This window comes from Capsicum annuum, chromosome 12, assembly GCF_002878395.1.
Source record: "Capsicum annuum cultivar UCD-10X-F1 chromosome 12, UCD10Xv1.1, whole genome shotgun sequence".
Classification (NCBI taxonomy): Eukaryota; Viridiplantae; Streptophyta; class Magnoliopsida; order Solanales; family Solanaceae; genus Capsicum; species Capsicum annuum.
In genome coordinates, this window is record NC_061122.1 from 2,844,056 (window position 1) to 2,867,107 (window position 23,052).

The 23,052-nt window shown below is 35.6% G+C and overlaps 6 protein-coding genes and 1 pseudogene across 6 annotated transcripts; 6 read left to right on the forward strand and 1 right to left on the reverse strand.

Moving 5' to 3' along the window:
* Positions 1–3,221: 3,221 nt before the first annotated feature.
* On the forward strand, positions 3,222–8,366 carry LOC107855556 (importin-5; the record flags this gene model as incomplete). Its single annotated transcript, XM_016700575.2, is given in 18 exon segments — positions 3,222–4,681; positions 4,809–4,913; positions 5,147–5,212; positions 5,300–5,464; positions 5,535–5,609; positions 5,715–5,854; positions 5,959–6,094; positions 6,163–6,232; positions 6,323–6,453; positions 6,534–6,590; positions 6,671–6,838; positions 6,936–7,028; positions 7,127–7,212; positions 7,301–7,367; positions 7,445–7,511; positions 7,596–7,732; positions 7,824–7,915; positions 8,013–8,366. Coding segments are annotated over 18 exon segments (3,312 nt in total). The 3' UTR covers positions 8,248–8,366.
* A 2,439-nt stretch (positions 8,367–10,805) lies between these two features.
* Positions 10,806–12,451, forward strand: LOC124889260. The gene has a single exon (XM_047400557.1). The coding sequence runs from the start codon at positions 10,806–10,808 to the stop codon at positions 11,580–11,582; it is 777 nt and encodes a 258-aa protein (XP_047256513.1). The 3' UTR covers positions 11,583–12,451.
* LOC124889390 (isocitrate dehydrogenase [NADP]-like) lies at positions 11,595–12,059 on the forward strand. The gene has a single exon (XM_047401045.1). It carries the CDS (start codon positions 11,595–11,597, stop codon positions 12,057–12,059), a length of 465 nt encoding a protein of 154 aa, XP_047257001.1.
* A 693-nt stretch (positions 12,452–13,144) lies between the features above and the next one.
* LOC107855535 lies at positions 13,145–14,071 on the forward strand (annotated as a pseudogene).
* Positions 14,072–14,920: 849 nt separating this feature from the next.
* On the reverse strand, positions 14,921–15,696 carry LOC107855555 (auxin-responsive protein SAUR21-like). The gene has a single exon (XM_016700574.2). The coding sequence runs from the start codon at positions 15,302–15,304 to the stop codon at positions 15,026–15,028; it is 279 nt and encodes a 92-aa protein (XP_016556060.1). The 5' UTR covers positions 15,305–15,696; the 3' UTR covers positions 14,921–15,025.
* A 90-nt stretch (positions 15,697–15,786) lies between these two features.
* Positions 15,787–16,618, forward strand: LOC107855549 (auxin-responsive protein SAUR68-like). Its single transcript, XM_016700568.2, has one exon. The coding sequence runs from the start codon at positions 15,973–15,975 to the stop codon at positions 16,417–16,419; it is 447 nt and encodes a 148-aa protein (XP_016556054.2). The 5' UTR covers positions 15,787–15,972; the 3' UTR covers positions 16,420–16,618.
* A 4,003-nt stretch (positions 16,619–20,621) lies between these two features.
* On the forward strand, positions 20,622–22,768 carry LOC107855538 (auxin-responsive protein SAUR68-like). Its single transcript, XM_016700560.2, has one exon. It carries the CDS (start codon positions 21,987–21,989, stop codon positions 22,533–22,535), a length of 549 nt encoding a protein of 182 aa, XP_016556046.2. The 5' UTR covers positions 20,622–21,986; the 3' UTR covers positions 22,536–22,768.
* The last annotated feature ends 284 nt before the right edge of the window (positions 22,769–23,052 follow it).

The following is a 23,052-nucleotide window of genomic DNA, read 5'->3' on the forward strand; positions in this document are numbered from 1 at the left end:
GTTCATTTCTATGTTGTTATGACACTTCAAATGTTACTGTATTCGTGTCAGAGTCACGAGGATCTGGTTCGTATCCGGGGGGATTTTATGAGTCCGAGCAACATAGTTCAATTAACCATTCCTTTTTTACATGTTCATATTTTCTTGATCGATCAATATACTATTGCCTCAACAACAACATATTTAGTGTAATCTCACGAGTGAGATCTGTTTGCCTTCTTTTCAATTAATCCAACAGATTCAATATCCAATAGTAGATTCAAAAATTATTAATACTGTTTGACATGAATTTTACTTTAGTAAATATGTCTGAATGCTTTGTAAGATGAAAATATGAATCAAACAAGTTCTACAATATAATTTCACCATTTCTGTATCAAATAATGATGTCTATGGAAAATGAAAAAAAAATAATAATAATGATGTCTGAATCTTTATTAATTCACTATTTTGTGAATAATGATGTGACAACCATCATTCCATTTTCTAGCCATGTTAGTTCGAATTTTCTAAATTAAATGTTATCGCACTTTTATTTGATTATATGTTCTTCAAAAATATGTTATTTTTTGAGAATTCTACACGAACCTGACCACATTTTTGAAGAGTACGGACAATATGGGGTCTTTTGATATGTGAGATAAGAATAATAATTTTGGTATAAATCTAAAATTAACGGTATTCTATGTTTGAGGTAAAGTATTAGATAATCACAAGATTATTTTATTTCATCATGTGTATTAAAATGGTGAAATTGCTATCCAATATCCATATAGATGGTGCGATAAAATAGTCCATGAAATATCTCTACTTATCCTGTGTACCCAAAAAATTAACACGCACTTAATTTTCTATAAAGTTTTGACAAATTACTATTGTTTTTACGACACAAATTTAGTTATTACTGACGTATTGTTGTTAATTAATATATAGAAAGATTGTGATATCCAGGAATTAACAAGTCATAATCAACTACTTTAACTTGAGGCTCCCACATACTCAAGTACTTGAACCACACACTAATTATATTATTAATTCTTTAAAAGAAAAATATAATTAGCATGTTATATGTTGATTTATTTTAAGAAAAATATCGTGTCTTTATCATTAGATATTTGTTACATAATTAGATAATGAAAAGATAACTGTCCATTAAACAAGATTGGTATTTAATCCATTGAATCCCCTTTATATAAGTTTATATCTTACTATAGTGTCAAAGTCTTCACCATTCCTATTTATTGCTTATTTATTCTGTGTTGGTCTTCAACATTATATTGTCGATACTCCAGATGTTCAGTTTTGATCATGAGCGAGTGTGAGGACGTGTTACACAGAATTGGTGGAGGAAATGGATTGATATCTCCTTATACGATTTCGGACAATTATAATCTTGTAAACTAGCTTTGAATTGAGTTACGGTCCAACATCATTTCTAATCGATATTAGACTCGGACTTGTTCCGATATTTTGGTTATTTAAGTGTTCGACCTTGATATTTTATTGTCCATGCTTTAAATGTCTAGTCCTAGGCATGCCACAAAGTGTTAAATCTCACATATATTTGTCTCGTACAATCATAACCTTTTAAACTAGGTTTTTGGATTAAATTATATAGGTCCAATACATTCATTTCTTTTTGGTATGGGATGTTGTTTTGTGCTAGTCATTTTTTCTTCTCATTGTGTCTTGAACTTCCATGTTTTGGAATTGATACATATATATATATATATATATATGATTCGGTGATAGCTAATTTGAGTTTTGCGAAGAAGGAGGATCACTGATTGTGACTTTGTATAGAATGGTGGCTAAGAATCTAGATAGACTACTTACTCCTTAGACGATGTGATATAAATCTATGTAAGAACTGAAAGATTATTCCGAGTACCTTATAATATTCCGAGTACCTTATAACCTAACATAATTAGCTCTTGACAATGGATTAGATGTTAAAAGAGGAAGAGAAAGAAGAGGGCTTTGTATGACTTATCGAGGATTAAATAGGGTGGCTTGACTACTAACAAAGCTCAGGTGGAGTGAGAAGTTGACGACTATTGGGGCTTAGGGGAGTAATGGGGATACAAACAGAATGTGGGACAAGACAGCTAATTGCATTAGGAACGTAGTTAGAGAAGTGTTGGAGGTCTCGAAGGATAATGTGGGTGGACATCGAGGGAATTGATGGTGGAATGAAGCGAACCAATGAAAGTAAGAATACAAGAAAGCTATATATAGGGAATTTATGGAAAGCACTGATTAGGAAGAGAAAATGACTAGTAAGGGCAGCTCGGTGCATTAAAGTTTCCGCTATGCTCAGCGTCTAGGTAAGGGCCCCACCACAAGGATATATTGTACAATTTTACCTTACATTTCTGCCAGAAGTTTTCAAGACTTAAACCCGTGACCTCGTGGTTACATGACAACAACTTTACCAGTTATCTTTCGAGACTCACTTGTGAAATTACTCTGAATATATATGGTCGTATTAACAGAGTAGAGCTAAAATTTTGAATTCTAAAAAATACAGTTTAGTAGATTCTTATTTATACATATTAAGTGGATATTTATACGTAAACATATATATATTTTTGAACCCATAAGTGAAGCTCTAGCGCTGTTGTCGTATATTAATCAACTATATGCTTTAATATTCTACCTTCCTGAGGTAGTGGTAAGGTCTGCGTACAATCTGCCTTCCCCAAGCCCCACTTATGAAAATTTACTCGATACGTTTTTGTTATTGTCATCATCCTCCAATATTCCAATTTAATAGTAGAAAGCTTAATTTTTTTTTTTTGTTCTGCAATAATGCTCTGTTTAAATTAATTTCATATCAACACTACTAATTATCAACTTTTATCATTTCTAAAAAATTACAAAGATAATTTAAAATCCTTCCATTTACTTTTACTTATCACATTTAACTTCTCACGAGTCAAACTTCAGTAATTTTAATCAACATCTTAAGATATATTTTTCTGTCATATTAATTTGTGAGGAATTTTAACTTATAGTATTTTTCATACAGTTTTTGAATATCTAAATTTTAATTTAAAATACTAATTTAATCCAATTCAATTTAACTTCAAAGATTAATCAAATTAACTCTATGAAATATCCATCATAAAATCCTAACCATCCACTCTTTAACCAAAATTCAATCACAGCCATCCAATACTCCTTATATATTCAAACTTCCCTTCCCCCGCCAAAAAAAAAAAACTAACTTCCTTTCTTTCTTACAAGCTCTGTTTCAATGGCTACCATACCCGAATTATCTAAAAGGCTCTTTGGAACCGACTCGTACCCGCTTATTAACCTTCTAAATTACCTCCATAATGACGATGAGATTCTCCGTAAATCTGCAAAGATTCTCCTGGATTACACCCTCAAGAACTCCCCAAATGCATTGGTTCACAAAATTTTTGAGACAATTAAACGTTGCTCATCATCAACATCGGTTACATGTGTTCGTTGTTATGATCTTTTACGCGATATTTTGCCATCCCATTGGACTAATCTTTCGTTAGCTATGCGAGGTGAGGTAAAGGCTGGTTTGAATTTCAAGATTTGGCTTGAGAAAGATTATGAGATATTCAAGGCTTGTTCTTCTTGTGTATCGCGTTTAGCGTGTTTTCTTTTTCTGAAAGATGAATGGGATATGTTGTTGCACTTTATGTTTAAGTACTTGGGTGTGAATTCTTTAAATAGAAAGTTTGCTGCTCTGGTTTTATGGGATGAATTGATACCGAAATGTCCTGAGGTTTTCGTATCGTATGTTGATCGTTTGATTGAGGGGTTTAAGGATGTTATGGTTTCTGTATCGGATGATCGTCGATGTGGGGTTGCTGTTGCTAAGGCATCGGTGAAATTGATCTTGTATTATTCAACCCCCGCGAGTTATTCGAAGTTTCATGTGTTTTTAGGGAATTTGATGATGCCTTTGTTGGTGGCAATTGGTGAGGAGAAGCTTGTTTGTAGTCTTCTTGAGGATTTGGTTGTTTTAGCTGGTGTAAGGACCTCGTATTTTGGTGTCGAAATTGGTGTTGTGATTCAGTGTATGGTGAAGGTAGCTGAGGATTTGAGGTTAGGCGAAAAGTTAAGGAAACTTGCTGTTGAGTTTGTTGTTACTGTGGCTGAAGATAGGGAGAGTGGATGTGAAATGATGCAGATGGTTCCGAACGAAGAAGTTACTAAGTTGCTTCTTGTGTTGATTGATATGTTGGTGCATATTGGAGATGACCCTTGTTGGGGAAACGCGGTTAATGATGATGGAAATGAAGGGGAGTTGAGTATGTGTAGTTATGGTAAGGAGAGTTTGGGTAGGCTAGCAATTGCATTAGGGGGGAGTGTGATTGTGCCTAATTTGCCTTCGACGATTTTCAACTTCTTGGATCATGAAGATTGGCAAATTCGTTATGCTGTTGTTACCGCGATTGGGGTTATATTGGAGGGATGTTCAAAGGTGATAGTAGTATGCTCCAATGATATGAAGCTACTTGTAGAGACTATTGTGAAACTAATCTGTGATAATCACCCTCGAGTGCGATGGGCAGCGATTCATACAACTGGTCAGCTATCGATGCATATGAGCCCGCAGTTTCAAGAGCAATATCATCAGCAGGTTCTTCCAGCTTTGATAGCAGTATTGGATGATCATGATAATCCCAGGTTGCAGGTAAATTCTTGATGTGATGTTGTTAATGAGATATGACCAATGTGTTGACTCTTCGTTCTCTAGTTGAGCAGTTATGTAGCATTGCAAGTACATGTCGTTGCCTACTAATATTTTCTCGTTTGTATAGACACGTGCAACTTCAATGATACTGGCATTCAGTCACAATTGCAGTGCAGATATTTTGAGGCCTTACCTGAACAATATAGTGAGTAAATTAGTCGTGTTTCTACAGGTAATGTCACCTTTAACAATCTACAACATATTCATTCGTTCACATGTATAAGAGTAATAGAAGGTAGCAGTGCTTTGTTTTGTTGTCCGGTCATATTGGTAGTCGTAGTATTGCCCATTTAGTTTTTTGTCATTTGATATTTGTTACTATCTGTTTATTCCTTGTACCTCGACTATCGTATTATTCTGTTGTACTTTCTGTGCTTTCGGTTCTGTAACTTTCTGCATATTTAGAGTGGAATGACAATGATGAAAGAAGCAGCTCTGGCAACTTTAGGCTCTTTAGCTATTACATCACAGGTAGTTTGCTTTCCGTGGTTCAAAAAGAGCTTTTGTTTTTGTTTAAATCTCGTGTGTTTTAAACTTCATTTGCTCGGGACACTGTAGGAGGACGCTGCATATATATATGGTTCTGTAATGCCTTATCTGAAAGTTATCTTGTTAACTGCTACTGATGACACAAGTCGAACGCTCCTTGCCAAATACTTGGAATGCATTACCATGACTTCGGTGGCTGTTGGAAAACTATCAATCCTTGATAGTGTTGAAAAGGTGAATACAGTTTCTATTTTTCCATGTCGTTCAACAGGATTGTGTGCATTGAAATACTTCGTAATTTTAGGTCGCTGCTGCACTCATTTCGCTGCAAGAAACTCATATGGAGGAGGAAGATCCAATGAGGTGCCTTTTATTTCAAGTATGTTGATACACTTTCAATTTTCTGCAACTTCGTTTTCTTCTCTTTATCGTTTATTGGCTAATTACACATTATCCGTTTTGCACATCACTGATTCTGTCACAGTCATGGGGTAGACTATGCAAATGCTTAGGGGCAGATTTCATTCCTTATCTGAGTGTTGCCATGCCTGTTGTGCTAAAATCTGCTACGCTGAAGAACTATTTGAGTGTTTCGGATAATGCAGATGATCCTGACGATGAAAGGTTGGATCTTCTTATAACTCTCATGCTAAATTTCACTTAAAATGCACGTTGTATGTATTAGTATTATGCCTGGATGTAGAGCTGACATACAATATTTTGTGAAGAGCGGCTTGTGTCACTGCTGGGAATAAAAAGGTCGCGATAAGAAGAAAACTTCTGGAAGAAAAAGCCTTGGCCTGTCTTATCCTATGCTGCTTTGCAGCCGAGTTAAAGGAAGGGCTGCATTTGTGGGTTAATGAGGTCTGTCTTAAAAAAACAGTACTTACAAAGGCGCAGAAGGATTCTTATTTAACTTGAGGTTTATGCAGGTTGTTAGTGCCCTAGTTCCGAATCTTACCTTTAAATTCAGCGAAGAAGTAAGAATGGCTGCCATTGCTGGTAAATTTCTACATGTTTCTTCTAATCATTCCTTTTACACATTATAAACCAAGTCTGATGTTTGCTAAATTTCATCTATTCCTTTTGTAGCAATGCCATTACTGTTAAATTCAGCTGCATGTGCTATGAAGAACGGGCTTTCTGTAACAGGTTGTGGCAAGTTCCCAGTTCAAACGATATCTGACACTATAATGTCAGCTTTGATTAAAGCGTTAAACAAGGTAATTAGCCTAGTATTGCAGCAGAAGTTTAATCAATACTGCTACGATCTTTTATAAATTTCTACGTACCTCCCCTTTAGGAGTCAAAGGTACAAATTCAAGCGAGACTATTGGAGGCGTTCAACGAAAGCGTTCAGGTGAGTAGCTCTTTCGCCTTCTGTGTAGTCGACGTGTTTTGACTTGAGCTTATTTGTCTCTAAAGAGTACTTACTCACAGATTCCGGGTTCAAATCTAAGTAAAGACCAAGCAGCAGAATTTGTTGATGGCATATCAAACGCTCTCTTGACTTGCTCGTACCACAAAACAAAAATAGAGAAAAGAGCTAAAGAACACAGACATCAAAGGGAGCTGCAAGCTGAACAACACTTAACTATATGTAGAAACGTTAGTATTTTATCTCAATGCAACCTCTAACATATATACTTCAACAAGATCTTAGACTTGTTACCTTTGTTCTTTTCTTTTTGTTTCCTGAATCCAGATTGGCATTTGCCTTGGAACTATGGTGAAAAAACACAAGGCGTCATTCTTGCCCCTTCTAGACAAGGTTTTGCCTTATGTATCACTTATGTGGGTAAGTTTTTGCTATTATTTACCAAATATAGATCTAGTTCTATGCAGTTTATTTGACCTTACATGTTTCCATTTCACTTTTCTACGTACTTGTTGTAGAGTAATGATGGAACAGCAGAAGAAAGAAGGATCGTGGTGCTACTTTTCCGTGATATTGCTGAGCAGTGTCGAGAAGAAGTATTCAGGCAAGTCTTTGATGTGATTTTCAATGTCTTATTAGTCATGATATTTAGCACAATTAGCTGAGTGTCGGTTTTGATTAATTAAAATCAGGTACTACGAGGAGTGGATACCTCTCCTGCCTAGAGTTTTCTTTCATAAGAATCCAGACGTTCCACAGGTTCTATTTTTGGTTTAGTTGTTTCTCTAGCAAGTCTTTTGTATGTCCTTCAAATTTAACGTTCTTCATTTGGTCAGATCGTGGCTACTGTGATCAGTATCTGTGCTGAATTCGGAGCAGATTCTCTTAAGCCCCATATTACAGGTAGCTTTCTGCATTACGGCATGCTTAAGATGTTTATTTTCTGCACTAGAAGCACTGACGTTAGCTTTCTAATGCCATTTGCAGTAATATTCAATCGTTTAAAAACTGTAATGGAGCATTCTGATGCCAAAAACCTGGATAACATCATGGCTTATGAGGCTGCTGTTTTTACCTGTGGGAAGTTAAACCACTTTGTCCGCGAAGACATCTGCACGTATGAGGTAGAACACATAAAAAACACTCATCACAAATTTACGACTTCTATTAGTCATTTATCTACTGATTGACATATCATAAACGGTCTTGTCGCAGTCCATCCTGCTCTGGATTAGCCACTTACCTCTAAAGTGTAATCAAGATGAGGCTAAAATCAGTCACGAAATGCTTTGTTCCATGATGGAGACGTAAGTATTACTCATAGGCTATAGCAATAAGTCATCAATGATTATCAAAACTTCAGCATTTCTTATGCATTGCGTTCATTGTACCTTGTTGTTTCAGGTCAGAGCAGAAAGTTATTGGCCCTGGTGGAATTTATGTGCCGATGATCATAAAAATTTTCGCTGAGGTTTTATGGGCAGAGAAGAATTTGGCCACTGAAGAAACTGTGACACGAATCATCAATCTATTGAAAAAGTTCCAAAGGGAAATACCACCTACTGTCTTGGCCAAAATATTTGAAGAATTACCTTTACAACATCAAAGCATGTTGCGTAGCGTCTTGTCCATCGTATAACACGAAAAGTAGTGTGATTTGTATACAGAAGGATGAAATAGGTGCGTGATTGTTAGGGAGATTTTGTGATCAAATAAGACCTGAACATAAATGAAATTTTGGTACAATTTTTTCTGCTATATGATCTTCTGTTATTTTTCATGTGTTTTCAACGCGGCACCAGTGTCAGATTTTCCAAAAATACATTTTTTTGGAGAATCCGAAACGCACCTGAGATTATTTTAATTCTGAGATTCTAGATTAAAGTTGCTTGGACTCTCCAAAAATGTGACCGCACCCGTGTCGGATCCTTCAAAAATGCACTGCTTTTGAAGGATCCGACACGTACCCAATGACATTTTTGAAGAGTTCGAGCAACATAGATTCTAGGAAGAGACAAGTCAAAAGTATCTTATGTCAAAATTATATTATCACGACAGAATCGTTTAACTATGTAATTTCTGGTTAGTTGTTGCAACTGCAATTCTTATTCTGCTAAATGATACTTTCTTGGATTGCATACAGGTGCTTAATCACTTCATTCATCAGAAAAATTCAAAAAAAACAACGGAATCGTTTAAGCAAATATTTTTTTAAAAAAGGATTAATCAGAACTAGAACTTCTGCTATTCATAAATTGATCATGGAATAATTTTCGAGATTATTGTGTTTCTGAACTATACAGTGAAAGTTCCTCTCCAAATCTCCTCTTCCTAATATGTAAGTACTACTACTCTACAAACTTTCGTGTGCAAGAGAATTTGCACTTTGATACAATTCACGATCTCAAGCGGGATGTGATATCAACAAACACGTCCTCTTTGCAAGGTATTGTGAGACCACCCATTGGATGATCGAAGCCAAACTGTTCTTCAGATTGAGTTAACAATTCTTGAAATAAAGGCTTGCTCAAGTAGGATATTGGCACGACGAATCTCTTCTTCTCGTTCTCTCCTACGTATACTGCACAATGACCTTGGGGACTCATTTTGATACCCAAAGTGAGGTACTTTGTTACACGAAAATGAATCAACTGTACAAGTTAATTAGCTTTGCCATATCAACAGTTAGTTACGGGCTGTTGAATTAGTTAGAAGCAGTTAGCAAATTAGATTCACTCTCATTTCTTATAAAAGGCATTGTATCTACAAATTCAATCATCAATTGAACAATAATACAGTTTTCCTAATTGAATTCTATTTTCATCTTCTTCCCGAATCCAACCCCATAGCTGATTACTCGAGTTTTCTCCGTAAAGACTCCTGTCCAGCTGTTAAAACCTCGGATTCCTCTGTGAATCCCTGCATTTTGGCTATCATTGGTATCAGAGCCATCCTTTCCTTGGATTTACGATGACAAAGACAGAAAGATCTTCAGAAGTGGTTGAATTAAGAGAAATGATGCAGAAATTGATTTCAGAAATTGGTGTTCTTAATGGTGCAGTAGAGAAATTGAATCAAACGGTGATGGAATTAAATGAATAACTAGAAGGGAATCAAAAGGATATTACTCCTACCGGAGATGAGATTGAAACTTCAGGGGAAAGACTGTCGAGAGAGAAACAATTGGTGGAAGAGCCCAGAAACAAGAATCCTTTGGGCTACCAACAAGGTATAGCTCATTACTCTAAACTAGATTTTCCAAGATTTTCTGGAGAGGATGTGTGTTCTTGGTTATTTAGAGTGGAGCAGTTTTTCGAGTTTGAGGAAATTGCCGTGGATCAAAAAGTAGGAATGACAACAATACACTTGGAAGGTGAAGCTATTCAGTGGCATCAATCCTTCATGAGGTATAGACAATACATTCAACCTCCATCTTGGAATGAATATGTGGTAACTTTGGTGAAAAGATTTGGGGCAGGTTCCCCAAAGAAGCTAGTTAGTTTACAACCCTATAATCCTTCTCATTTCTATCCACAAGAAACTTCTATTAAGAAGACATCATATACTTGCAAGGTTCTCGATGAAATGCCTAAAAGAGATTTACATGTAGATTCTCTTGATAATAGTACTGTTGTCATAAACAATGAAATAGAAGAAATTGAAGACTTGTTTCTTGATGTGTTCTATAGAGATACTGAGAGTGATGTAGATGCTTTGGAAGATTGGTTTCTCAATAAGGCACCTTCTATGGAAGATAAGAGCAATAAAGGGGATTTTGGAGGCTTTGTTCTCGATGTTCTTTTCATAGAAAATGAGAACAAAGTGTTTGCAACTTCTTTAAACAGTGAAGAAGTTAACTCTAACGAAGATAAGTTGGTGAAAACAAGAAACAAGAAGGATATGGAAGCTGGAGCAGTCGAACTCTTCATGCATTTCCAGTTATATCCTCGAACTCTAAGAAAACCGGAGGATATGGTTTTGGCTAAAGAGAAGCATAATGGAGTTAATGCAAACCAATAGGAATTGGGTAAGTTTTTTGATAATAAAGACCAGCAACAATTCTTTGATCTCAAATATGGTTGTATTAGGTTCCAGGGGTTGAAAAACACAATCAACAGTAGAACTTGTGATGTTTGTTCAAGAGCTGCTTGGAAAGAAGTGCTCTCATGGCAGGCTCGTTCTGATACAATTATTTCCATGGTCATGACTTCGTGCGAATTATGGTTTGACTTTAAGAGTGATACGATAATTTGGGGCAAAATTTGCCCATGTGAAGGAGCTGAGAAATTGCTCTTTCTAATAATAGATGAAAGACCAATATTAATTGCATGGGATGTGATTGGAAACAAGAAAGTAATGATGTTGAGGATGAGAATGTATGACCATATGATGTACCTTGTAAACTGTCACATTGCTACACACTTAGGAGTCATCAATTATCAATTCTCTAGTTACCAGTTCACTCTTGAGAACAATGGTGATCTCGACGGGAAGGGATGCACTCAGTTTCCACTTTTACAGTTTTCTGCGCCTTCACTTGGAAAGATGAGTTCTACATCTTTTGAGCAGAATATGGAGAACGGAGGGAGGGAGTTGTTTATGTTATTCCAGTCTCTTGGTCCTTCATTCAGTAAGAAGGGTCCGACAGTAGAAGGAGCTGCATCTTCTGGGTGGAATGGACGACCTTTTGCAGTCATCAAAAGTTTGGGACAGACACAAAAATATGGTGAAAATGGTTTTAACTTTGGTCAAGCAGGACATGAAATGACTCGTGTCATTTGGAAATTAATCAAGGATAAGCTCATCTTGCCCTTTGTGGAGTTGGATATAAAATACTTCGTTCTTGGCCTTCATCACCGTGATGCCACAGATGATAAGGTTACAATTGAAAGCGCTAAGGCTACTTTGAAGTATAATGTAGCAATTAAGTGTGCAACCATCACTCCAGATGAAGCTCGTATGAAGGAGTTTTAACTTTTGAAGCGTATGTGGAAGAGACCATATGGGATAAATAGGAATATTCTAAATGGTGCGGTATTCAGGGAACCAATCCTCTGCAAAAACATCCCTCGACTTGTCCCAGGTTGGTCAAAACCGATATGCATAGGCAGACATGCTTTTGGTGATCAATATCGAGCTACTGATACAGTAATTCAAGGAGCTGGAAAACTCAAATTAGTATTTGTACCAGAAGGGACGGATCAAAAGATCGAGTTCGAGGTTTGCAACTTCACTGGTGCTGGTGAAGTAGCTCTATCCATGTACAACACGGATAAGTCTATTTGTTCTTTCGCTGAAGCTTCTATGAACATGGCTTACCAAAAGAAATGGCCACTCTATCTTAGCACAAAGAATACCATCCTTGAGAAATACGATGGAAGATTCAAGGACATATTCCAGGAAGTTTATGAGTCAAACTGGAAGTTGAAGTTTGAAGAAGCTGGGATCTGATGACTACTTCTGATGGCAAGTCCCCATTGCTCAGATCCAAAAGTTATACTGCAAAGAAGGACGGTTAAGAAAGGGAATAGAACTGTGGCTCAAGTTTTGCCAAATGGACAGGATTGTCGGCTGGTGCTGCAACTTGGGAGTACCTTATTGTTCTTCAAGCAAGATTTTCTGGTCTTGATCCTTGAGGTCAAGGATCTCTTTGCAGCAGGGAGTACTGTTACATGAAAATGAATCAACTAGACAAGTTAATTAGCTTTGCCATATCAGCAGTTAGTTACGGGCTGTAGAATTAGTTAGAAGCAGTTAGCAAATTAGATTCACTCTCATTTCTAATAAAAGGCATTGTATCTACAAATTCAATCATCAATTGAACAATAATACAGTTTTCCTAATTGAATTCTATTTTCATCTTCTTCCCGTATCCACTTCCATAGCTGATTACTCGAGTTTTCTCCGTAAAGACTCCTGTCAGCTGCTAAAACCTCGGATTCCTCTGTGAATCCCTGCATTTTGGCTATCATACTTCTGTGACTTTGAATGATGACTGAAGAAAAAAAGAATGAAGGATTTTGAGAAATACACAGCAAATGAGACTTGTGTTTTGCATGAAAAGCTCTCTATGTATGTGTGTATACATACAAAGTTAGCGGTAAGTTTCTGTTAGAGTTGTGACCAGAATTTTGTTGATCTGGCCCTGAAAGTTTCGTGGTGCGACCCATGTTTGTGATTTTCAATGGGGTCGGTTTTGGACAATTCGGAAATTATGTCGTGCTCCACATTGTACTTCTCTCCATTCATAGTGAAATTCCTCTGGCTCTGCCCGTGGTTTTTCCCGCAAGGGCTTCCACGTAAATTTTGTGTTCTTGTTTTTTTTCTGCTTGTGGTTTTCTTTATTCTGTCCGATTCATAACAGTTTCATATCCAAATCTAATGGTGAAGAGAAATTGGTGGCCATAGGTGAGGGACAATGGCACATGAAGCTTCACATGGTTTTGCTTACTCTGTGGTATTATCAAGTATTCAGACAATAAATTTGTGGACATGGTTTTGCTTCTTACCAGCAATTGTTCATTTAATGGTCTCAAATTATTGACAATGGTGAGAAATACCAAGTACGAGCGATGAGACAACTAGTAGGCCTACGCGGTTGTTGATCAAAGAGAATGGAATAAACTTATCATCTATTATTTTCAAACTTAGCTTCATCCACAAATTTTAGGTCTCATATCAACACTCCCAACAGGCATCAGCACATGGCTTTGCCTAACAAACTCACCAGCAGCTACTTGTTTAAATAATCCCTCTTTCACGAGACTTTTCATCGTCAAACACAAATATTATCAATTCGAACATCAAAGGTCTCTAAATTTCTTATTTCCAATCTTCCACAAAAAGAAAAATGGCAATGATCAGTACCAAGAAACTCATCTAAATGGCTAGGAGATGGCAGAAGTTTGCAGCCATGCAGAGGAAAAGGATTTCATTTTCAAGAAATGGCGGTGATGCAGACAGTTGTAGTACATCCTCATCGTCTATAGTTGAAAAAGGACATTTTGTAGTATATACAGTCGATCAAGCACACTTTGTCATTCCATTGGCACATCTTGAAAATGAGGTCACTTTGTCATTCCATTGGCATATCTTGAAAATGAGGTCATTATGCAACTCTTGAACATGTCCGAAGAAGAGTTTGGACTTCCGAGTGGTGGTCCTATTACATTACCTTGTGATTCCGCCTTCATGGACTACATCGTTTCACTAATCAAGAAAGGCGTAGCTGCTGGAGATCTTCACAAAGCATTGATCCTCTCAATTCCTTCATGTTGTTGTTCAACTTTCTCGTTGCATCAAGAAAGTGGAAACCAACAGCTCTTTGTTTATTGAGTCATAATCAACATTGTTTCATTACATGTTAGCTCAAAATAGTTTTTAGATAGGGCAGATGCTGAATAGAACAAGAGTTGTACATCACATTATACAGATTGAATATTATTTTACCAGATGATTTACCATATCCACGGCTTTCACTTTTACATTTGGTTATTAGAAGACCAAACAATCTACTCTTGGATTGTCATGTTTAATGTATAAACACCACTTTGTTTAGCACAAGAGTTTCACTTTGATCTAAGAAACTCTCGAAGGTACGAAGGAGATCAATCAATCAACTACGTCTCAAACATAAACTATTTAGCCTCAATTATGTCCTAAACAGTCTGTTCATTCCATAGAGAAAATTTTGTCTTTTAAGTTAAATTTGGAGCTTTCTAAAACTAGTATATTCTATAAAGGATAGCTTTAACCTCAACATCTTTAGCTAATAGGAAGGCAGTTGACAAACACCAGATGTAGTTTTAACTGTACCAGCTAAACTTTTGCATCCATCGTTTTATGTTCTCAATTAAGTCCGCATTGGCTCCAAGAGGTTGTTAATGTTTTGAGTACTCTATGTCATATTTGGTCTAACTCGTTCCTTCTTAGCACCTTCCAGAATCATATTATTGCACCTACGAACCTGTGCATTCGAAGGTCCACTAGGATATGACCAGCTCGATCCAGACCAGCTTCCCTCATTTTTTTCCTCTATGCACTATATGTACATTTGTTTCTTCCAAAATAAATTCCAACAAAAATCAAGTCAAAAAAGTAGCCTATATTATCACAGAAAAATTAGCTAACTAGGTAATTTCTCATTTGTTATCACAAAGGTCATTCTTATTTCCGCTAAATGATACTCTCTTGGATCTGCTAGTTTGCACCACAAGATGAATCTGTTGCATGCAGGTATGTAACTACTTTGTTCAGAAGAAAATTTCTGAATAATAAAGGAATTCTTTAAGCAAATATTAACAAAACGGAGATTAATCAGAAGTAGAACGTTGTCTATTCTTGTGTTTCTGAACAATACAGTGAACTTTCCTACTATTTTACAAAATTTGTTGAAGTTTTTTTCGCTATGATCCTACTCACGAGCTCCTCAACCGGGAAGTAAGATCAACAAATACATCCTCTTTGCAAGGTATTGTAAGTCCACCCATCTGATGATCAAATCCGAACTCCTCCTCGGCTTTAGCTAATAAGTCTTGAAATAGAGGCTGGCTCAAGTATGGAACTGGCACGACGAATCTCTTCTTCTGGGTCTCTCCTACATATACTGAACAATGACCGTTGGGAACACCTCCGGAATTCGAAAACATCCTCAAGATTCTAGTAGCTTGAATAACGGGAGTCATTTTGATACCCATAGTGAGATACTTTGTAACTTTAAAATTTATATGATGACCTAAAGAAAGGGTGAAGGATTTTTAGAAATACACAGCAAGTGAATTTTGTTGCAAGTCTGGATCTAGTATGTGTGTATAATATATACACACAAGTTAACGATAAGTTCATATCCAAATATTTGGCGAGAGACAATTGCACATGAAGTTTCACATGGTTTTGCTTACTCTCCGAAGTATTCAGGCCCCTCTCACTCTCATGATTTATAACAAAGACACAATTTGAATAAAATTCACAAGAATGGATGCAGATGAGGATTTTGCCGCGGACCATCTGGTTTGAAAATATGGTGACACAGAATCGCCAAGGTGATATTCAGATGTCCCATATCAACATGAAAATGAAGGGTGAAGAACATGGTCTTGCTTCTCACCAGCAATTGTTCGTTTAATGGTTTTGAATTATTTAAGGCCCCATATCACATGGCCAACAAGCATCGGCACATGGATTTGCCTCCGGTGGTTAGAGACAAAAACATCAGTCCCAACCCAAAGCCTGTCTATATCCTTTTATATAAATAACCCCCCTTCTATGATCCTTTTTCATCATCAACTACAAGCATTGCCTATTTAGACACCATATTGTTCTGAATTTCTAGATTTCTTTCTTGTGTCCAATCATCCTAGTAAAAATGGCAATTCTCAGTGCTAAAAAACTCATCAAGATGGCCAGGAGATGGCAGAAGTTTGCAGCCAAGCAGAGGAAGAGGATTTCATTTCCGAGAAATGGAAGTAAAGCCGAAGGTTGCAGTATATCCTCATCCTCTATAGTTGAAAAAGGCCATTTTGTAGTCTATACAATTGATCAAAGGCGCTGCGTGTTTCCCTTGACTTACCTTCAAAATGAGGTCGTTATGCAACTTTTAAGCATGTCGGAAGAAGAGTTTGGACTACCGAGTGGTTTCCCTATTACATTACCCTGTGATGCCGCCTTCATGGACTACATCATTTCGCTAATACAAAAAGGCGTAGCTGCAGGAGATCTTCACAAAGCATTGATCCTCTCAATTCCTTCATGTTGTTGTTCAACTTTCTCTTTGCATCAAGAAAGTGGAAACCAACAGCTTCTTGTTTGTTGAGTCATAATCAACATTTTTTCATTACTTGTTAGCTCAAAATAGTATTTAGAGTACACAATTGTAAAGAAAATCATTCAGCTTAATACTATTTTTTCAGAAAATTATATTAAACCTTTTACTTTTCTTAGAACCTCTTTGATCTAAGAAAGTCTTGATGATACGGAGGATATCAATCAATCAAATATGCCTCAAACACAAACGCTTAGCCTCAATTGTATGAATCTGTCTGTTTATTCCAATAGTGAAAGTTTTAGTCTTATAAGTCAAATTCAGAGTTGTCTATAGCTAGTACGTTCTATAAAATCTAGAGTTTACCGCAACACCAGATGTAACGTTAACTGTACCAGCTAAATTTTAATCCTAACTACACGTAGGGATTCTTTGCATCCATTGTTTTACGCTTTCACTAAGTCCGCGTTGACTCCAAGAGGTTGTAAATATTTTGACCACTCCTGTGTCATATTATTGCACCTATGGACCTGTGCATCCCAAGGTCCACTAGGATATAGCCATATGTACATTTGTTTATTCCAAAATAATTAAGTCAAAAAAGTAAGATTATATTATCACAGCAAAGTTATTTTGCTACCTAATTAATCTATATCTATATCTATCTATTATTAAAAGGAGAGGATAAAGCCTCCTCATTAAGCCATGTGCCATGATCAAAAAAGCCACATGTATATTAATAACTAATTAACTATTCACTAATAACTCATTTCTAAAAATAATGTTTCATAATTATCTTGCTTTAGAAAAAAAATTATTTCTAATGTTTCCTTTTAAAATTATTTAAAATATATTATTTTTTAATCATTATCCTCATCCACATCCTAATACTTTGCACGTTGGAATTGAAAGTAAAATATTCTTATTACAATATATTGAAGTAGATGAAAAGACTTTATAATATTCAAACTATGTAATTTTGTAATTTTAATTACTGATTCCTATAAAAAGTATTTTTTCTTGCAGGTTCTTTTACCCTTTTTTATTAAAAAAAAAAAAAGAGTTCTATCTAATGTCATTAAGATTTTGCAACTTCTCACATTACTTTTCACAATTTGAATTGAAAACTGTTTTGTTTTGTGATTAGCATTATCCTTTAACTTAATTTTGGCACATCAGTTAAAATCAAATGGGATAATCCACGTATATAAAATTTTATACTCCATCAGTTCAATTAGCCAAGCGATTAATATGTATATTATTGAAATTCTGCAGTAGTATTCAATTTGCTTCTATTACCAATACACCGGTGATCTCCAATTTTTAGCCGATTTGATTTGTAAGCTTTCTCCATCTATGATTCTATAAAAGTGTATTAATTTTTAAAGAACCCTACTATGAATTTTTTTTTGATTTACAAAATAAATTCTTAATGCGTCTCGATCTGCGAATTAGTTTTTAATTATGAATTGGGTATAATTCTTTCTAAGAGATTTCTCGATTTGTCTATACTTTTGAAGCACAATTGGTTGGCATGCTAATGTGTATATGGCAATTACATTATTTTTCTTGGTTGATTTACCATCGGCAGGTAAGGTTAGTATCCTACTTTGACCCTGATATCAAACACTATCTTTTGCGTGTTAATTACAGTAATTGTTGTGTGTTGTAAGATTTTTTTTGATAGACATATGTACGATGTTCATATTCAATCATCAAGTTATTTCAATTATGATTTCATCTCACATGGCCAAACAGTCTGAATAAATAGCAAAAGTCATTGTACTGTTTTCACAGATTTATATTGTAATGCAGGCATTGTGAATGAGAGAAAAATGATATTTTAATAACAAAATATAACATTTTCTTCCTTGATTCCATATGACAGTGAAATTGTCATGTGTGTGCATTATATCATTAACCAAAAATACTAAATTTGTAACTGATTTAAAAAGTTATTGAACTATTGATGACATGTCAATAAGGGCATTCACAACACCTTTATAATGCATTTTTGCAGGTAAATTGGCACACTTGACCTAAAGTATGTTAAGTGAACTCTATTCTTGCTTAGGGCATTTGAGTCAATATTCAACTTTTGTATTGACGGTTCAGTATATGTGGCTAGATTGCATTAATGCCACCATCACTACCTGCAAATGCTACCGGTAATGTGACAGATGGAATATTTGTCCTATATTGAAACGGCGTTCAACTTTTACGTGCATCTTATCACATATCCCAAAATTTCGGTGCGGTCTATCACATATCACATTTTTACTGTCAATCTGTTAAATATGTTCTCGAAGTTATCACGGACACAATAGTTTTTTCACGAGAACATATCAATTCTATTGACATCTTATATAGTTTCTCTGACCTTACATTCTCTCTCTTTTTTTTTCATGTATCCCAGGTTTCAGCTTCATACAATTGATAAACTCTTAAAGAAAGTGGAAGAAGAACAATAACAGGTATGCAAATATTCTCTGGCATTAAAATGGGTTGAAATGATGCGCTAAAGGAGATGATGAAACTGACCCTTTAGCTAAAGCCAATCCTCTATCACTTTTCAATTATCATCTTGATTTCAAAGAATGGTTGCTGCTGTAGATATTAAAATTGATATCTTTGTTCAACATATAATAGATAGTGTACAAAAGGTGATATTTATAAATCTTTCACTTGATTTCGGTATGACATCATTCATTCTTTCAATGGAAAATGTAAACTATTGACTATTCTCGATTTGCCCTGTAAGCTTACTTATGACAATCATCTACTAAAAATCCACAACCTGCAATTCAAAGCATTTTTTGCCTAATCATATAGGAATATCTGATAAGTGGTAAATGCTTAACTACTTCAAAATTCATGCAGTTCACATTGCATTTGATTTTTACAAAAAAAAACAAACAATTCAAGCCTGTCATGCAGTGTAGGGGAAATAGAGAGGAAAATCATGAGGGAAATAATTGAGAGATAAGGATTAAGTATGTTCAAATTGCTATTGAGGAGTATCTTAAGAAAGCTTTCCACTTCTTGGTGAAACTTGAGCGATTTTAAGGGACCTTACTTACTGCGGAAGGTTGATGATGAAGATGAACCGATGAAATGACTTATATGGCAAATTTTGAACTCATCTATTCCAATTTATCGACTATTTTTTCATGAATGATCATGTCTGCTATGCCAAGTAGTTTATTTATCTTCTCATATGATATTTGTATTTTTTTAAATAAAATAAAAATAAAAATTCTCAATGGATGGGTGTATCATATAGGATGGTTTACTCCTCATTGCATTGGGATGAAATATTGTTATTGGTATAAATCACTTATTTTGAAATATTTTAGATGATATACTGATTGAAGATTTATTTTTCGGACTTCAATTGAAATATATTTTTGACCATTGTTTCGTTTATTATTTTTTTTTCTTTTTGTCTGTTTTTTTTTTCCTGTTGGCTTATTGTTATGGGTATTCTCCTAATTTTTGTACTTATTGATGAGTGGTTTGGACAACTATCTTTTTAAAGATGTGGTTGTGTTGATTTGTTGCGGTTGATAATTGAGGTGCCTTCTCTACTCTATTTATAAACGTCATAAGTACTTTGGGTTTGCCTGTCGCTCTGTTTCTTGCTTTGATTTTCTTTCAACAGGGTTGCAAATCCTTTTCCAACAGCTTTTCAACCTCCAATTTTTCTAGGTAAGTTGCCCAATTATTTTTGGTTTGTTCTATTTGATTAATTAGATTTGTGTTTGTCCATTCAAATGGCATTGAAATTTTCTTTCTCTACTGTTTTTAGCTAATAAAACTGATTCTCTATCAAATTAGTAGTTGACATGACAGATCAAGGAAGCAAATATGGAGATTGCATGGTTGGTAAAGTTTGCTTCTTTAACAAGTTGTGTATAATTGAGTTTTCAAAAAATCAACTTATATCAAATTAGTTTTTAATTTTCACTTCTCGACTTAAAAAGACACAAATCAAATCCCAAGTAGGCATCTCCCTAATGTCCTTTTCCCACTGGATTTGATTGGTAATCTTTCTCTCTACTGTGACTATATATTCACATATATAAAATCCAGTTTTAATGAACATGCTAAGATTCCTGTGAACAAGACTAAGTTAGAGTAATGAAATCAAGCCTATCTTGCATAGCAGATGAAAGACAGGGGAAAAGCCTGAAGAAAAACAAGTGAGGAACAAGGTTTAACTATGTTCAAACTGTTGCAAAGGAGTATTCTGAGAAAGCTTTCTGTGAGTTTCTTGATGAAAACTTAGTGGTCTTAAGGAACATTTATGCCTTCACATTTATTTACTATGTCTTACCCTATGCCTTTAGGTTTATTTCCAGTATGATCATATGACATTTACTAAAATTTTGAGTTAAATACATAGGAATATCAAAAGGCTTTTACTAAGGCAACTTGAAGTTCTTTATCTTTATTTAATCGTTAGATGTTTTTGTTCTTATTTTATCAACGCATAATACTTTTAATGATTAATTTCTTTTTGTCCGCGCATCGCGCGGGTACATTACTAGTTGTTACTTATCACAAAGGCCATTCTTGTTCCACTAAATGATACTCTCTTGGATCTTCTAGTTTGCATCATATGTGTGTAACTACTTTGTTCAGCACCACAAGATGAATTCTTTAAGCAAATATTAACAAAACGGAGATTAATCAGAAGTAGAACGTTTTCTATTCTTGTGTTCTGAACTATACAGTGAACTATCCTACTATTTACGACACTTGTTGAAAATTTTTTGTCTCCTCGAACGGGAAGTAAGATCAAAAAACACATCCTCTCTGCAGTGTATTGTAAGACCACCCATTGAATGATCAAATCCGAACTCCTCCTCGTCTTTAGCTAACAAGACTTGAAATAAAGGCTGGCTCGAGTATGATACTGGCCCGACAAATCTCTTCTTCTGGCTCTCTCCTACATATACTGAAAAATGTCCTTTTGGAACACCTCCGGATGTTGAAGGCCTCCTTAAGAACCGATCAGCCTGAACAAATGGAGTCACTTTGATACCCATTGTCTCAAGGAATATTTGTCACTCTAAACTACAAAGGAAAAGAAAGAATACGAACCTTGCGAATTACACAGACCACAAAAATTTTCTTGAATGTCTAGACACTTGTGTTCTGGTTAAATACTTTGTGTATTAGTAATTATAAGCTAACGGCAAGTTTCACACATAAATGTCTTTTCGTGAAGAGAAATTTGAGAGGCAACAACACATGAAGTTTCACATGGTTTTGCCTACTCCATTATTATTGTCAAAATATTTAGGCCATAAATTTGTTGAACAACACTAGACCCCATTGCTTCTCATGATTTGGAACAGAAGACGCCTTTAAAAATAAGAGCCACAATAATAGATGAAATTGATGACTTAGTCCTGGACCACTTGGTTTAAAGAAATGGTGACAGAGAATTGAATAAATGCATCAACCTCTTCTATTAAAGCTAGATAACTTAAGACCCCATAAACATAGCCAACAAATAGGCACATGGCTTTGCCCTCGGTGGTTAGTGACAAAAGCTTAAGCTCCAACCGAAAGCCTGTCTACTGCCTTTTATATAAATAACCCCCCTTTCTATGATCCTTTTTCATCGTCAACTACAAGCATTATCGATTCAGACACCATATTGTTCTAAATTTCTAGTTTCCTTTCTTGTTTCCAATCTTCCAAGAAAAATGGCAATGCTCAGCCCTAAGAAACTCATCAAGATGGCCAGGAGATGGAAGAAGTTTGCAGCCATGCAGAGGAGGAGGATTTCATTTCCAAGAAATGGCAGTAATGAAGACGCTTGCAGTACATCCTCATTCAATACAGTTGAAAAAGGCCATTTTGTAGTCTATACAATTGATCAAAGGCGATATGTGTTTCCCCTGGCATACCTTGAAAATGATGCCATTGTGCAACTTTTAAACATATCTGAAGAAGAGTTTGGACTGCCGAGTGGTGGCCCAATTACATTGTCCTGTGATTCAGCCTTCATGGACTACATCATTTCGCTAATCAAGAAAGGTGTAGCTGATGGAGATCTACACAGAGCATTGCTCCTCTCAATTCCTTCATGTTGCTGTACTTCATCTTCTTATTTGCACCAAGAAAGTGGAAACCAACAGCTTCTGGTTTATTGACTCATGACATCCTGTATGTAATTGATAGCACAAAATAGAATGTATAGCAGTTGAGAAATAGGAAACTGAAGGCTTGTATTAGTACAGAAGGAATAGAGCTTTATCTAGAAATTAACCCGATCTATAGCTTTCACTTTCCAATTTAGAGATTGAGAAATTTTAACATTATCATCTTGGAATAGCACAATTATTTATTGAAGGCAATCAACTTTGTCGATTGCAACCTACAGACATATGAATCCCCCCCTCCGGGGAGTCTAATGACATGAGAACAAACTGTAAAGAGTTTAAATTAAGTGAGACCATAAAGTGTTCCTCTTTCGGATTTTCATGGCGGTAAAATTTCATACTCGATCAATCTTAGATTGAAAAATGTTAAGAGTTGTCACCCGAATTTTGTTGGTCCGGCCCTTGAAAGTTTCGCGGTGCGACCCATGTTTGTGATTTTCAATGGGGTGGGCGGTGGTAGCGTAGGGATCAGTTTTTGGGCCTAGGACTTATTTATGTTTTTGGGCCT

What these genes read in the sequence shown, in the direction of transcription:
- LOC124889390 (XM_047401045.1), top strand. Translation starts at nt 11,595, where the DNA reads ATGTGGAAGAGACCATATGGGATAAATAGGAATATTCTAAATGGTGCG.
- LOC107855538 (XM_016700560.2), top strand. Translation starts at nt 21,987, where the DNA reads ATGATCCTTTTTCATCGTCAACTACAAGCATTATCGATTCAGACACCA.
- LOC107855549 (XM_016700568.2), top strand. Translation starts at nt 15,973, where the DNA reads ATGGCAATTCTCAGTGCTAAAAAACTCATCAAGATGGCCAGGAGATGG.
- LOC107855555 (XM_016700574.2), bottom strand. Translation starts at nt 15,304, where the DNA reads ATGGGTATCAAAATGACTCCCGTTATTCAAGCTACTAGAATCTTGAGG.
- LOC124889260 (XM_047400557.1), top strand. Translation starts at nt 10,806, where the DNA reads ATGGTCATGACTTCGTGCGAATTATGGTTTGACTTTAAGAGTGATACG.